The sequence below is a fragment of the Urocitellus parryii genome, chromosome 10, assembly GCF_045843805.1.
Source record: "Urocitellus parryii isolate mUroPar1 chromosome 10, mUroPar1.hap1, whole genome shotgun sequence".
NCBI classification, from domain to species: domain Eukaryota; kingdom Metazoa; phylum Chordata; class Mammalia; order Rodentia; family Sciuridae; genus Urocitellus; species Urocitellus parryii.
The window spans coordinates 22,576,007-22,592,921 of record NC_135540.1 but is presented as its reverse complement, the minus strand read 5'-3'; the positions used below and the strand labels follow the sequence as shown (position 1 = coordinate 22,592,921).

The 16,915-nt window shown below is 42.4% G+C and overlaps 1 protein-coding gene across 2 annotated transcripts in view; it reads left to right on the top strand.

The window, feature by feature from the left end:
- Nucleotides 1-16,915, top strand: part of Nr3c2 (nuclear receptor subfamily 3 group C member 2) — a 324,444-nt gene that overhangs the window by 280,829 nt on the left and 26,700 nt on the right. For both annotated transcript variants that reach the window (XM_026392708.2, XM_026392707.2), the window contains exons 7-8: nt 5,741-5,871; nt 12,152-12,309. In XM_026392708.2, coding sequence (XP_026248493.2) covers nt 5,741-5,871; nt 12,152-12,309 — 289 coding nt within the window. The remainder of the gene's footprint in view (nt 1-5,740; nt 5,872-12,151; nt 12,310-16,915) is intronic.

The following is a 16,915-nucleotide window of genomic DNA, read 5'->3' as shown; positions in this document are numbered from 1 at the left end:
AGCTTCAAAGATTGGGAGGTGACTTGGACTCAGGCTATAAGTCAACAAAGAGTTAAAAGAGATGCTGTTCTTAGTAAAGTAGCACAAAGTGCTTTCTTTAGGTGTTTTTTCACACTTGAAGGGTCTAATCTGTTTTCAGGTAGAATCTGAGTCTATCTCTTACCTTTAATCTGGTTGAATGTTTTGTGCACACACTTCGGTGGCACACACTTGAATAAGGAGGTGTTTAGTTCTCCTATTTGGCATTAGGCAAGGCACTTCCACCTCTCAACATTTGCCTTATCTCTGGCTTTTGCCTGGCTTCATCTTCCTATATATAGAAATAATAATAATAATAAAATATTATTTTCATGAAAGTCATTTTAAGAATTTGATGCTTTCTTGGCTTGTTTCTGCCAAACTATCATTGGTCCCTCAAGATGTATTTAATTCTCTCCAGTATGCTTTTTCTAAAAAGAAAACGGTAACATTCATGCAATACTTTGTAAGAACTTCCAGATAGTGGGTTCCTATATCCCTGCAAGATTAGAATTATTAGTAGTATTCCCATTTTACATAGGATAAAATCTTGGGAGTTACACCATCACAGGGCCAGCAAGCCAATGTGTGGAGAGCTGATGGTCAGTATACCAGTAGGCCCTGCTGTGGTAAAGCCAAGGATACCTTTCTGCCTCTGACCTGAGGCAGGTTAAGAAATCAAATGCATATGAGTGCAGTGTCAGATGCATGATGTGCTATGCCCCAGGGGCATCCTAATTCTGCTTTATCTCCATTGAACAGTCTATTTCTCTCTCTCAGAAACTTTTTGGGAACTTTACAAATGCTGTATCTAATTTCGGGGCCAGTTGGTAATCTTATCCTCTGTAAATACCAGTATTATCTTGCTTAATTTTTGCCATCATATGCAAATTTTCATGTTTTCAGTTCATTGTCTTCTTATCTTTGCTTTTTCCTCTTTTGCATTCATTCATGAAATACTTTTAAAGCAAAAATTGACACTTAGTGCTTGTCTGTCCTATACTTTTGGACATTTAACATAGTTGGACATAGATCCTGCCTTTAGGAAGCTTGTCGCTAGCAGTCAGAATGATGGAACTAAACTGAGCCATTTTTTTTTCCCGGTCTCAAAACACATAGAAGTTTTGCTCTGAGAATAAAAGTCTTAGGTACCTATAGACCAGCTTTAAAAAAAAAAAATATGCAAGAACAGGGAGTTCATAGCCAGCATGATTTAACACACAACTGAGGCTGTAGTTGGCCTGCACACTGTAATATGCAGATATGTGCTTTCCTGTTGGACATTACAACACAAACAGGAAATCAGAGCAAGGGCTTACATTCTGCAAGTATTGGACTTCAAACTGGGCCTCTTGCATGAACTCGGGGCTCTGCAGAGATTTCAGTGTCTACTAACAAGGACAGTAAAACTCAACCCACCAGCCAGCCCAGGGACATGGCAGGAAGCTGAAAGAAATAAGAATCAAGCCTGTACCACATCAAGTGTGAAGTCTAAATTTAAACTACAGGAGTCTTACAAAAGCCTTTCAGCTGATAAATTAGCATCAAGATTGGACCAGAACAAGTGAAATGCTCGTCTCCTCCACAAGCCCCATTACCCATGGGGTTCACCCAGGAGACAGTATATGCCCAAAGAATGCACCTTAGACATGCATATTTGCATTCCCAAAACATGAATTAAAAAATCTGAAAGGCACTATAAAATAAAACATGTTTAAAATATCTAGAGATGTGAAGGACATATAATAACCATAAGAAAGAAGACTCCTGTGGAAAATAACAAAAAAGAAAAAGAAAAAAAAAACTCGAGAAAGAACTAATAGAGCATTACTAAGCTCGTTGACATGAACAACATTGCCATTCATTAAAACAGACGTTAAACTGTGGATTAGACAAAAGAAAAAAGGTTTGATTGGAAAATCACCTAGAAAGCAGAACAGAGATCTAAGTGGACAGGAAAGATGAAAGGGAGGTCCATGTGGCAGACAGAGCGAGAAGGTCCAGCACAACAGTAGTAAGAGGATGTCAGAAAGGAAGGGTGACAAGAATGCGATGAGGGTGGCATTTGAAGAAGCAATGTCGAGGATATTTCAGAACAGAAAAGAAGAAAACAATCTAATAAAAAATTAGTCTGCATCTAAGTAAATCATAACATAACTGTAGGCATCAGATAAATAAAGGGGTTGGGGCTACCAAGGAGAAAATTCAGGTAACCTATGGGAGATGGAGTAACTGGAAATTCCCAAAACCACAGTTAAGGCCCAGGTGTAGCAGAATACTCTCTTCAAAGTAAAATTGTGGATGTGTAACCGACGTGATTCTGCAATCTGCATTTGGGGTAAAATTGGGAGTTCATAACCCACTTCAATCTAATGTATGAAATATGATATGTCAAGAGCTTTGTAATGTTGTGAACAACCAATAAAAAAAATTAAAAAAAAGAAAGAAGAAAAAAAAAGAAAATAAAAATAATACTGTGGATTAGGGGGGGAAAAAAGTACTGAGGAAGATTACCTGCCGAGCTTTTAAAAGTATTTAAATTTTTTTTGTCTGATCTTAATGTCTTCCTCCCTCTCCCCATTTCTTTCTCTAAAACTTGCCTAATATCTCCTGCATCATCTTGTAATCCCTAAATTTCAAACTTCCCATGTGTGTCTTCTAAATAGTAAAAAGATGAATTTAAAAATATTTTTAGTTTTTGAGTCTCTCACTTTTAATAGCCCAGTTTGATCTGTTTTCATTGATCATGATTATTGTTATGATGTTTCCTGCCATTTTAACATTCTCCCCATTCCTCTTTCTTTGCTTTTCTTTTTGTACTTTTATTGGGATTGACCCAGCTTTTGAACCCACCCTCCTTACCCTTCTACTAGATTTGGAAGGTATATATTCTAATTTCACACCCCAAAATAATTATTCCTAAATTGAGAATTTGCTTAAAATTGAGCTCTATATATGTACTAAGAATTGTAATGCATATATAAACAAAAAAAAAAAAGATTAAAAAGAAAGAAACACTTTGATAAGTGTCAGTAAACAAGGCATGTCCAGGTGGAAGAGGGACAAGCCAGCTTCAGTGGTGGTTTGAAAACCAGTTGAACTGTAAGTGCTTGGAGAAGAGTCCTGTGGAAGAAGGGAAGCAGTTGAGCAGGAATGAAGCATTCTTAATGGTTTCTGATGGGAAAGCTAATGACTAGCTTTAGATTTTTAACTTTAGATTTTAAAAAAGCAAAAGACTCAGATTTTTTTAGTAGTTGATAGACCTTTATTTTATTTATTTACATGTGGTTCTGAGAATCGAAGCCAGTGCCTCACTCACACCAGGCTAGTATACTACGGTTGAGCCACAACCACAGCCCCCAGACAAGATTTTTAAGGAAAAAAAGACTAAAACCAGGAGCTAGGAATGGTAGCCCACACCTGAGGTCCCGGCTCTTTGGGAGGTTGGGGCAGGAGTGTGGATTGAGCCCAGAGATTCTGGACCAGCCTGGGCTACTTAGGGAGACTCTTAAAAAAAATTAAAAATTAAAAAACAAAGATGGTGTTACCTAGATAGAAGGGGGAGTAAAACTTAAAATTAAATGAGTACAGATATGAAGAAACATCACCAAAGAAGAAACCTAAATGGTCAGTAAACATTAGAAAAAAAAATGTTGAACCTACTAGTGATAATGGAAATGAAATCAAAGCAACCATGGATTACCTTTCAACCCCTTCCCCCATCAGACGCATTGGTGGGAAGGGGAATAAAGGACCCCCCCCCCCGCCCTTCCTAGTGGGAAGGGGAGCAGCAGATGTGCACAGAACACAACCCACCTTTGTTTTCTGGCTCTGTCCTATATACGCACATGAGGATTTTCCTTGGATGTCACTTGTAACAGCCACAAGGAGGAAGGGGCTCTCGAGTGTCCCTCTATAGTGGAATGAATATGTAAGCTGTGATACATTCAAACAAAGCTTAAGGCAGCTAAAATGAATTAAGGGTTACCTGGCTCAAGTAGATAGACCTCAAAATTACACATTCAATAAAAATAAGTCACAGAAGGATGTGTGTGTCTAACTTCACATTTCCATAAAACACTGTATTGTAAGCTGCTTTTATGGACATATGCATGTGTAGTAAAATGTGCATATGTGAGAAAAGAAGATAATTTCCCCCAAATGGTTGGTTCCCTTCTTCAATGAGGAAAGGATGGGCAAGATCAGGGAGGAAGACCAAGTGGGCTGAGCTCAACTCGGCCATGTTGAATTTTTTTAAACTCTGAAGCAAACATGGCAACAATGTTAGCATTTGTTCACAGGGTCAATTCTGGGTGGTAGATCTATGGGCTTCTGCAGGTGTGTGGGGGTGGGGATATAGTCTTAATTTAAAAACAGTTTCTAAGCCAGGCATGGTGGCTGCGCCTATAATCCCAGCATTTTGGGAGACTGAGATAGAGCATTGTAAGTCCAAAGCCAGCCTCAGAAACAGCGAGGCACTAAGCAACTCAGTGAGACCCTGTTTCTAAATAAAATACAAAATAGGGCTGGGGGTGTGGCTCAGTGGTCCAGTGCCCCTGAACTTAGCCCCTGATACTGGGGAGGGGGACAGTTTCTTCTGGCTTGAGAGGAAAGAAATATGCTAATAATCCAAAGCAAAACGTGTTGTGCTCCATTATGGGTTTCTTCTAAGTGGCCTTCAGAGTTGAGCTGCAAGAGATTCCCGCCACTCTAGGGGAGCCCAGGACCAAGCGGAAAGAGCTACCGCAGTGCTGCTTCCCTGCAGACAGCGCTCGGCATCCTGCTCAGGCATCCTGCTCAGGCACCAGCTGCCCTGGCCTTGACTTTTTCCACTTCTTTGACCTGCCAAGTCCTTTCCTATGATTCCCGAAGAGTCTCCTCTTCAATTTCACAATCTTTTCCTTGTGAACCAGTAGTTAGCCCAGGGCCTTCCAGTAGGTTTTTATTCTGAAGGAAAACATCTAAAAGACAAAGTGATGCTTTACTTACTTCTCAAGGAAAGAGAAGGATGGTTTCTGTGGTCCTGTGGTGGGTGTTTCATGAAAACATTCCGATGGTGGGGGGAGGGGACCAGTGGACTGCATGTGGGACAGCATTTGTATGCCTGGTGCCAAACTCCACAGTGACTCTTCCTGGGGCTCTCACCTTTTTATATTCTGTTTGATTTCTCTTGTCAAACATGCTACTACAAATAGTTAATGAACGTATTCCATGACCCCAGTAAGGAAGTCGTCCCCATCCTCCGTTCGTAGTCTCTAGCCACATCCCCAGCCCCTCTAGCCCGGTTCTGTACACGAGTGCTGTGGACTCACAGTGAGTGCTTTGTACCTGGGGCCAAAAAGGAACAGGAGTCTAAGGTCCTCGCTCCCCATCACAGCAGCTTCTCTGCTTTCTGGATGATCTATGTCACTATAACACAAACCATCATCAGTTAGCGTTATTCTGAACATAAAGTGAAATCCTGGCACACTCTGGATCCTGTTGTCTTCCGTGCTTTTCACATCCTCACCAGGTGCTAGGAAGTGGAACAGCAGCATCGGTCTAGACGCCGTTGCCCAGTTCCTCTGAAAAGCATCTATGTGTCTTTAAAGTACACATCAGCGCCATGCTGAAGCCAAAAGGAAATTCTGACTCGGGTCTCTTAGTAAGCCGCTTCAGGCCACCAGTCTGGGTCTCCTAATGCACCTTGTGTCCTCAGACATTTGCTGCTTTTTCTTTGCAGAGAGAAGATGCATCAGTCTGCCATGTATGAACTGTGCCAGGGGATGCACCAGATCAGCCTTCAGTTCGTGCGCCTGCAGCTTACCTTTGAAGAATACACCATAATGAAAGTTTTGCTGCTACTAAGCACAGGTATAGCGATGTCCACCCTGGCACTTTTTCTGCATTGTCAGATCATCTTCCCTGTAGCAGAGTAGTCCACCTATAGTATTCACATAGTTGGTACCAATACTGATGATGATGTTGAAGAGATGTGTGGAGGGCTTTGGCCTTTGATGAACTAAGTTACTGTTGGGTGTGAACCTGTGTACATAGGAAAGAACATACCACTATTTCATTCATTCAGCCACTAAATATTTATTAAGTGTCCATTGTATGTGTGGTAGGATTGGGCGATTCGGGAAACACAGGAATGAATAACACAGCTGTCTGTCTCTACCCTCAGGGAGCTTACCTGTAAGATGCATCTAAAGGTAACTCTAACACACTGTGGCAAATGGTGATGTCCTGTGGTAGAGAAAATGGGCAGGGAAGCTCTGGGTTGCAGGGAGACAGGGCACTAAGAAAAGGAAAGAGCCTATTAAACTTTGGTGAAAGTTATGGATCTTGGAGGACTTTGTAAGGTTTCTAAATTGGGTATGAACCACATGATATTGCTGTCGGGACAGTGGGAGTGTGGACATGTGGGGACAGGAACTATATGAGCAATAGCACTAGTTTCAGGAGAGGAAGGTTTCCTTGCCTCTTAATTTTTAAATTTTTATTTTGCATACATATGTGTTCGTTTAATTTTTCAAGTTACATCAGATTATGTTGGGGTGGGGGGGGGGGTACTAGGAATAAGGTTGGGAAGGGGATTGGACCAGATCATCTGGTGCCTGTTTAGGAAATCCAAACTGCATCAGGCAAAAGTAATGCAATACCGAAGGCTCTTGAGCACCAGGGCAGCAGGACCAAAAGCTGTATTCAGGGCTTCATGACGATGTAGCTAGTGATAGAATGGATTAAAGGGGAAGGGGAGAGGCAAAGACAGCAGAGAACTTAGCCTGACTGGAAGTCAGGGGACCTGCTGGGAGGCTGTGGCCACCTAGGCCTGGCTTGATTGGTCATATGATGGACAAGAACAAGTGCATTCAGGAAACAGGGCAGAGTTGGCCTTGGAGGCTGACGAGAAGGGGGAGTGAAAGTGGTGTTGGTCAGAAGTAATACACAGGTTTAGTCACAGGAAAATGACCACTGTGACAGTAAAGCCACTCGTAGAAATACATGTTAGGACTTGGAGAAGATTTTGTAGAATGTAAAACAAGTTCTATTTTTTGATGGGTTAATTTATTGATGCCAATTCTGTATCCTAATAGAGATGGCCAGAAGATGGGGAAAATTGGGGACTGGAACTTAGAAGACAAATTTGAAATATAAATTATGCTCCTAAAAAATCATAGTTTGAAACCCAGAAGTTTCATGGGGCTGGCCATGGCATAAAGAAAAGGAAAGAGCCTATTAAGCTTTGGTAGAAGTTATGGCAGCATCTAAAGGGACAGAGACAGACTGTCACAGAGGTCGGCTACTGGGACGATACAGAACTGGACGCCATGAGCCAGCCGAGCATTCCCAGAAGGGGTATGACTAACGGTGTGGCTTGCACAGAGAAAACTGAGAACGTCTAGAGAGGCTACGGGAGTTGACCATCAGGCCTCAGACAGGTGCCAGGTGGCCAGCGACTTGCAGATTGACAGGAAGCTTTTTTAGGCTTCTGGAACCAAGTAGGAGAAGAGAAAGTCGATAGCATGAGGTGGCAGGGCAGACGGGGGACAGGATTAGCCTTGGCGAGGACATTGGGCACTTATTCCTCAGACAATGACACAAGGCCTTTTCAAACAGAGGGGAAAGAATTTGAGGAAGTTCACATGAGACCAGGCGAGGCCCCGGGGACAGTATGGACAGGACCGCTCTGAGCCAAGTGCTGTTGCCTCTGAGGTAACAGAAATGTCCTGGGTGTCAAGGGCGCTGCTGTGAGTGTCATGGCCTTCAGAGGAGACGGCATCGAGTGTGAAGCAGAAGAGACCATCCAGTTCATGCCTAGCCCTCGCTGGGGCCTGGGCACCAGGGACTTGGAGAGGGACAGTCTTTTGCAGAGTCCTCTGGAAGAAATAGGCCCAGGCAGGCTGATGGAATGGGTCAGAGGGTGCGTTATTTCCAGCAGAGAAAGACGAGGTCCCTGGGAGAGGGAGCCAGGCCAGGGCGTGGTGAGGGGTACAGGGGCCACTGGGTCACGAGCAGGCCTCTCTGCGTCCAGCACCTGACTCTGTCCAGGGGGTTTCCCCGTGGTCTCAATGCCGTGCTTGGAGTAGCTCTGGGACATTGACGGCCCTGAACTAAGATAGACAGGGGCGGAAATGTAGAAGGGAGACACCAAGGAAGAACAAGGAAATACAAATTGAATCCAGGAGTTCTAGAGACTTTCCCAGGCCAGTCTCTCTCCCAGGCCCCTCACTCCAACATTTCTTGGGAAATCTGTAAATCCACCTGTTCACTGTCCGTCAGCCCACCAATAAAGAGATAAAGCCAAGAGAGATGGTGACGTTTGGAGAAACCTATCATTTAGGGGGCCTTGGAACTCATCTACTGATCAGATCATGGAGACCACATCGGCCTGATCACCGTGAACCATTTCATGATCATCAGACTGATGGCATCCCCACATATCTTCCCATGCCCACCCCTTCCCAAGCTTCTTTTCAAAGGGACCCCCAAAACACATCTCTCTCAAGATGGCCCACATTCTCCCTTGAATGTGCCTTTCTTGCTTTCCTAAATAAATCTCTGTGCCTTTATGACAGGTGCTGACATTTTCCCATCACATATGTCATGGACCCCAGCTTCTCCCGAGTTGAGCTTCCCTTCTCTTCCTGGGAACTCCTTGGGACCCTCTTGCAGAGATACCTCTTCTCCCATGACAGCCCCATTCTAAAACTAGAGGCAGCTGAGTGTCCTGTGTGGGTCAGGAGTCAGACCCTGGGTTTGGGGCTTCATATCTGGTGGTGTTGTCCCTGCCCTCCCAGGAGCCAGGAGCTCAGGCTGATTGATGGACGGCTGAGGTGCAGGACGGCGGTGGCGAGGGAAGAGCCTGGATCAGAAGGAATCAGAATGCCACAGCAGAGGGGCAAACCCATGGCCATGGCAGGGAGGGAGCCAGCAGTTCACAGCTGTGTTTTGTTTGGCCAACACAGGTTTTTGGGGTTGCTTTTGGCCTTTTGTTTTGTTTTTGTTGAATGTGATGGCCCTGGGCAGGGCATGTTTTCTCCAGTTAGCCGCAGGCCCCACCATTCCTCATTAATTGCACCCAGCCCCGTCTCCTGCAGCCTTGGCCTGTGCAACCCCCTGTCTGCAGGGTCAACGAAGCAGAATCAGGCTCTCTGTCACCATGCCACTCTCCATCAGGATTTCCCCATTCCTAATTGATCCTTTCTGGAGCACACTTGGGAAAAATAATCTTTAAATTCAGTGAAAATGATTTCACTCCAATTGCCAAGCTATCTTTATTCGTCATTCCTGATAAAGGGGAATATATATATATTTATATGTATGTATAGATACATAACACATACCTATACAAACCCACACATATATACATACACACATATGTGTATGATAGAATTTAAGTGAAGTAGTATTTTCTGAAAATGCCTGTGCTACTAATTCTTTGTAAAATTTGACTACTCAGTCTTAATTGGTTTCTTATCCTTTTAAGTCCATTTAGTTTTGTAGCCTCTAATAGATTCTGATATCATTTTGAGGCTACCTGAATTAATTTCAGAGCTCCCAAGTAGCTCAGTACTTTCAAATCTGACTTTGTTTTAGATGCAGTAAAAGCAAAATGAAAAGGCAGGAAACATAAGAAGTTCATGAATCACACAGAACTGCTGGCTTTAGTAAGCTCATTTTGCCAGTCTGTGACAGAAGGCACCAACATCATTCTAACTGAGGAATGTTAAGTTGCACACCTCAAGTCCAGCATATCAAGGAAGGGTTTTCTATTATTATTATTTTTTGGAAATGACATCAGAAGAATCTCAAACTCTTTATGCTTGCAAAGGAAAGCCGACCAACTTGTCCCTCAGTTGTCTCTGCTCTTCTCCAGCCCGTAGGTTCTGGAGATTTTCCAGCAGCCCCGCTGCATTTAATAAGCAAATTCAGAAACTCTGGGCAGACCTCCAAAATATGAGGTTTTGCTTAAGTTCCCTTTATTTGTTGGTTTGTTTCAACTTCTAAAAAATCTGGCTGGGAAATTGGTACAATATATTTCAGTTACAGCAGTGAAATGTAAGTAATAATATTTGAAGAGATATAATTTTGAGACTTTCTGATAACACAGCTATCAGAAATATAGTTAATCTTAGCTGACGTATTAAAGAATGTTAAAATAGAGTAGGGAAATTTATTTATTTTAATGGTAGATAATTTTTAATGTATAGGGTTTCATCCATATAAAGATCCATATTCAAAAAATCAAAGGCTTTCTTTATATGATTTTATAACTTAAAAATGTTAATCTGCATGGACAGCAAAGGCTGTTATTTGCAAAGTTTCCATTACTTTTAGAAAGTTTTTAGTTAAAATTTTGGCAGAAAGTGGATCTATAGCTTTACCATTAACTTCCTGGTTGTTACCCTACTGCTTCATGGTTGTTTTATTATACTTCTAAAATAAGATTTTAATTTCAAGAAAGGAAAACCTATGTGTTACATAACGGGTGGCATTAACTCTTTATGTGAAAGTCTGATTTTTAAAACCACAGCTAATACTTCAGCAGCCTCAGGAATTTGTATCATTGCTGTTAGGGGGTGATTTTCTCCCCCTACAAAAATAGATTTAATAAACTTCAAATCAAAAGCCTCAACAATTAAACTCAGGGAGATTATTAACATAATAGCAGAAGTTAATTTGCAAGATAATTCATATCTTTATTTAGGAGAGCAGGGTTTATTTGGAAACAGTATGCCTGGCTTCCAGGGTCGCATGTAATATTCAGAAACTGTCCTTTGCCATTCTAAAGTGCTGATGACCAGAGGAAATTATTTATTCCAGTTATGGAAAATTAGCAAATAAGTAATTAGGAAGTGAAAGTAAAAGCAGTTCCAAAACTCAGGATATTAATATCACAAGATGAATTTTCAGTAGGTCTTCATCTCCTAAAAATCCTCTAGGTGATCTTATTTTTCAGAGTTAAAGCATAAACATGACCATCTGTTGGCCATCGTGAAAAGCAAACATGTAAGCAGGTTGTCAGAGGAGACACCTTTAACTAAAACTCTGCCTGACATCTCTTCCTCTTCCCTTATACCCTTTCTCCATAAAGGGAGAATCTGGGCCCTGGAAAGAATAGGACATGGGGCACTTGACATGCGTGAAGTCCTGTATCCCTAAGTCTTGTTTGGGGAAAGGGGAAAGAGAGTGCTGGAAATTGAACCCAGGGCCTTGCGAGAACCAGGTACTACCACTGAGCCCCATTCCTGGCCCCCATATAATCCTTCTAAGTGAACTTCATTTTGTTTCAATATAAAACCTAGCCGCTATGTAAAAGGAAAGAAGAAATCATAATCCTTAATTTTCTACCTCACCAAAGACAAAAGTGATCATGGTGTTAGTCTCTAAAAGTTTCAAATCTTGTCTTGAGTGTAGAGCCCTTATTGATGTTGCCTCACAAACCAGGACACAGACCCAGTGCAAGGTCACATGACAGGGCTTCCGTGGTCAGGTGGTCCTGGAGCAAAGAACGCAGAAAGTGCCTGTTGTAGGCAGCATCCTTCCCTTAGTAGAAGGCCAGTTTCTGAGAATATCTGATATTTGAACTTGAATATAAAGATGTTGCTTTCTAATGCCAGCCAGATTATGTGGGCTTTGGTTCTTCCAGTTGTGAAAAATAAAAATATGTTTTCTAGCCTCTGAGGTATTGGCAAGTTAACATTCATAGAGCACTTGATGACCAGCCATGGAGTGTTATGGTTAAGAAACAGGCATTGAAAACAGACAGACCTCAGTCTACAGTCTCCCTACTCCACCATTTATTTATTATGCATTTGAGCACATGGATCAACCCCTGGTCCAGTTTTCTCATCCACAGAACGAAAATAATATAATGGTTGTATCCTAATGTCAGTGTCAGAATTAAGTGAGCAAAGTAATAATGCATACCTGGTACATAAAAATTTTTCTTCTTTTGTGTAGGTATATGTGGAAGTGTTTACTGGTAGGTGACTACCATATTTATTCATTAATTTCAAATAATTGGGATTTCGTATCCAACCTTGTAATCAGTGTGTGAGCTTAAAATATTCAAGGCCATTTATCAGCTAAGATGCTCAAGCTGTTTTCATCCTGGCAATTTATATGTCTGTATTCCTTAACACAGTTCCAAAGGACGGCCTCAAAAGCCAGGCTGCATTTGAAGAAATGAGGGCGAATTACATCAAAGAACTGAGGAAGATGGTAACTAAGTGTCCCAACAACTCTGGGCAGAGCTGGCAGAGGTTCTACCAACTGACCAAACTTCTAGACTCCATGCATGACGTAAGTACAGCCCTCGGTTTCTCTTCAGTGAAGGAGCAACACACACACACACACACACACACACACACACACACACGGTACAAATCTGGACAGCTCAGTGTTCAGGGCTTTGAGATGAATGAGGGTAAAGTGTTCAGAGAGAGGCAGCAAGAGTTAAAATCTGGTTAAGGAAATTTTTCTTTGCATAATCTTTGGAAGAAGCCCCATTTATAACAAAGGGTATGGCTCTGTGCCCTGGACCAGGGAAGGTCCTCAGATCTGCTACAGGTGTCAGATTGAGTTTCACATTTTTTGCTTGCAATTTAGGAAATGTTTGGTTAACAAAAATGTTTGCCTTAACGTTGCATAAATAGTGTCCATCTTCTTCTATAACTGTTAATCTAATAACCCAATCTTCCAAAAACATTATTAGTGGTACGGGGCCAGTGTGGATCCTCTCAATCTTTGCCAAATTTTGAATCCTATATTCATTATTCTTCCTTGCCCTATATAAATACAGAAAATAGATGATGAGGTCGTTTCGGATTTAATCAATAAAAGATGTCGTTGGGGTGTGTGTTAGCACTTTCTATAGAATGTTGGTTTGGGTAACTTGCTTTGTGTGGCGTTGAAAAATTTGCTTTTGTTTCACTTTACAAGCAGCTTTTCTAACTCTCGCTTAAAGAACGTTGGTGTGCAGTCATGCTAAAATAGTTTTGCATATTTGTAAAATTTCCGTACTTTCTTTTAGAAAAATTATTGTCCACATTCGGCCTATATGATTTGAAAAGAAATTTTTTCAAATATTTTCTATGAAGGAAAACTTGGTGACCAAAACTCTTCTAGCGCTTCTATAGAAACAGTGAGTTTGTGTCAGTAGAATGTCACCTCTCTGTGATGCTAAAGGCATAGAGTTAATTGGAAAGGAATGTCACTTCCGGGTGTTTTACCCTGAGACTCTTGCATATCATGTACGTTGTTTGCCTGCTCTGAATTTCTCATAGGGCGAGTTGTCTCAAGGATGAATTCAGTGATCAGTACCTTTTACTACTAAAAAGGGCTTTAGAGAGTGTAGTTTAGTACAGAAAATCTTGGAAATCAGAGATGATGGTAGGTGAGGCTTTGGGGAGTGCAGCCAAGGACATTCTCCATGACTCACACCCAAGGCACAGGAAACCGTGGCCACGTCTTCTCACACATTCGGCGTTGAACAGAGCTACACATCACAGCCGATGCATTGCCTTTCATTGTGATTTTTCAAGGTGTTCCTTAGGAGAGATTCAAATGGGGCTCTGTGGGTCTTTCTTTACGCATTCTCTTATTTGGCTGGCACAAGTGCAATATCCACACTAGCATATAACCATCCTCACCACACACGATGATAAAACAATTTGCAAGTATGAGGCCTACAACAGAAGTTAAAACTTGTTTCTTCCACCCCTTTCTGAATCAGTGTGCCTTGAGCAGGACGGCACAGTGCCGGCAGTGAGAGGCCACCCACTGTGGTCCAGGCAAGACCTCTTCTGCTACTTGGTTTTCAGCACCAGCGCAATGCTTGATGCAAGTTAGGAACCCAGTGAAGAGTTGTCAAATGGCTGTGTCAAAATGTTGATTTACTGTAAAACTTTCCAAGGCAAATTAGTATCTTTTGGGTTTATAAAAATAGAAGTATAGTTGATATACAAGAACCTGAACAAATTTAAAGCACACCACTTGGTAAGATTGGACATATGTGTAGAACCATGAAATGGTCACCACTATCCAGATAGTGAGCATATCCATCACCCCAAAAGTTTCCTCCTTCCTTGGTTAGGCCCTCCTCATGCCTCCTGCTCCCAATTCCTTCCTACATTGCTTTCTAATATAGATTAGTTTCCTAGCGTTTCATATAAATGGTATCATGGAAGGGCCTTTTATCTTTTCCTGCTCGTCTTTCGCTGGGCATAATTCATCCATGCAACTGTAAACCTCAGTAGTCCGGGGGAGTTTCTGGTTTGGGATTTTTGTTGGTGGTGTTTTTGCTAAGTGTCATCCTGTTGTGTGTTTATCCTACAATTCTTTTTTTAACTACATGGACATAATACCTTTATTTCATTTATTTTTATGTGGTGCGGCAGATGGAACCCAGGGCCTCACACGTGCTGGGCAAGCGCTCCACCACTGAGCCACGACCCCAGCCTCAATTCATTTGTTCAGTCACCTGTGAGTGGACATCTTAGTTGTTTCTAGCTTGAGGCCTTCACAGATAAATCTGTGATGAACATTTATGTACAAGTCTTTGCCTAGATACAGACTCTCCTTTTTCTTAGGGGAACATCAAATCGTGGAATGCCTGGTTAGTATCGTGGGTATATACCCATTTTTAAAGAAAAGGCCGGGATGTTTTCCAAAGAGTGGATGACAGCTCACACCCTGGCTACACTTAGTGTGGCGAGTCCTTTAGGTGTGACCACTCCAGCAGAGTGCGGGGCTGCCTCCCGTGGTTTTTACATTGCATTTCCCTAGTGATTGATGATGCTGTCTTTTCATATTCTCATTTACCATCTTTATGTCTTCTTTGGTGAGGTGTCTGTTCCACTCTTTGGCTCATTTAAAAAAAAAAAAAATGACCTGAATCGACCTGAAGACCTCCCCATCTCTCAGAATTTCCACTACCTCCTGTCTGTGCCACAGGCTAGGGACCAAGCCTTTACCACAGGGTCCTGTGACAGTTGGTGTGAAAAATCAAGAAGATCCAACTATAGCAACAAAGTGCATTTGATCGTTGCTCACTTTTATGGGTTGTGTTTCAGTGCTGTATCTCATGAGTCCTGATGTAAGCCATTGTCACAGAGCTTTCCTCCCGTGTGTTCCTCTAGCATCTTTGTCACTGATACTCAGTGTCTTAGAAACCCTTCTGTCATGTTCCTCTCTGTTTTACCTGAGCATTCCACTTTGATTGGGAAGAGATCAGACATTTTGAAATTATTTGAATTCTTCACTTTTATTTTAACTAGTAAAAAAAAAAAATGTTTGATCTTAATGTAGCCTAACAGAATCCTCTTGCATACTCTCTATTTCTATTCCAGAGAGAACCCTGAAAAATGCATGGTGAGCCCAGAGGGGCCTTTCTAGTGTTCACACTTACTCAGTCTGGAGACTGCCTGCAGCTTTCTCATTAGGGTCAATTGGTGCATCAACATTTGCGCCATCTTCGTCAGAGAAGCCAAGGGCCACACCACTCACTGGCCATGATCTTAGAGCCTAGTTCTGGCCACCTAATGGGAAAGAGAGCATTTGTTTCTAAGGGTCACATAAATAAGAGCCATCCGGGGGCTGGGGATGTGGCTCAAGCGGTATCGCGCTTGCCTGGCATGCGTGCGGCCCGGGTTCGATCCTCAGCACCACATACCAACAAAGATGTTGTGTTCATCGAGAACTAAAAAATAAATATTAAAAAAAAAATTCTCTAAAAAAAAATAAATAAATAAGAGCCATCCGAATGCAGATCACAGTTCTGCTTAAAGAGCGTGTACGCCATGGGCATGGTGGTGCACACCTGCAGTTCCTTCAGCTCAGGAGGCTGAGGCAGGAAGGTCGTGAGTTCAAAGCCAGCTTCAGCAACTTAGCAAGGCCCTAAGAAACTTAGTGAGACCCTGTCCTAAAATAAAAACTAAAATGGGCTGGGGAAAAACAAACAAATAACCAAAAAAAGCAAACAAATAACAACAACAACAAAAAAAGAAAAAGAAAAAAAAAAGAGCTCATGGTATCTGGCCCCCAGAACACAGGTGTGCAGCTGTCAGGCCCCCGCAGATTTCTTCCACATGGTGCACATGTGTGTTGGCAGAACAGTGCCAAGGTGGGTGAAAGGAACATTCTCTGAAAGAACAGTTTGACAGTTCAGTGTTTCAATTGGCCAACAGCTTTAATGATCCATGAGCCCTGGGAACATCAGTCTTCCCCAAGGAAAGCAGCTGAGTTCGACCCTCCTGGGAGTGGATGGAATTCTGCTTTGTCAGTGTTTGGGTGTCAGGTGCAAAACGTACAGACTCCTTATCTACTAGACAGGATTGATAATAGTCACTTTTAGCTATTACTAGGAGTGGCAATTAATTTCCTTTGGGTGTAAGAAGCACATGTCTAATGAATTTATTACTAACTTCTGTTCATTCTTAGAGATCAAGAACTGTTTATGTCACGGTCAGTGTATAGAAGAGTAACTGCTAAAGATGATATTAATGACATCTCTTGAGGCAAACATTGTCCTTTTTCTATTAAACGGCATATGAATGCAGTTTTATTTTGGGATATACACTTGGCAAAAAAGTGCCTTATGCCTAGCAATATAGACAGCGAGACAGAGGACACAAAATAAGCCGATGACGCTGTTCCCCCCCCCCGCCCCCTTTAGTCTGGATTCCAGAGAGGCATCCGGGGCACAGGGCAGAGCAGAAGGTTCAGGAGCCCAGATCGGTCACCTGGGTGGTTGGGCCCTGAGAGCACATGGCTGGGCGCTGGTGCATTCATTCCTCCATGGATGGGCCCTGACCCTGTTCTGAAGGTGCAGCTGTGAATGGAATCCTGTCCTTAGGGACCTCACTTGTCGGGTAGAGAAGGAGGTCCTCCATGCTGTTGACAGACACAT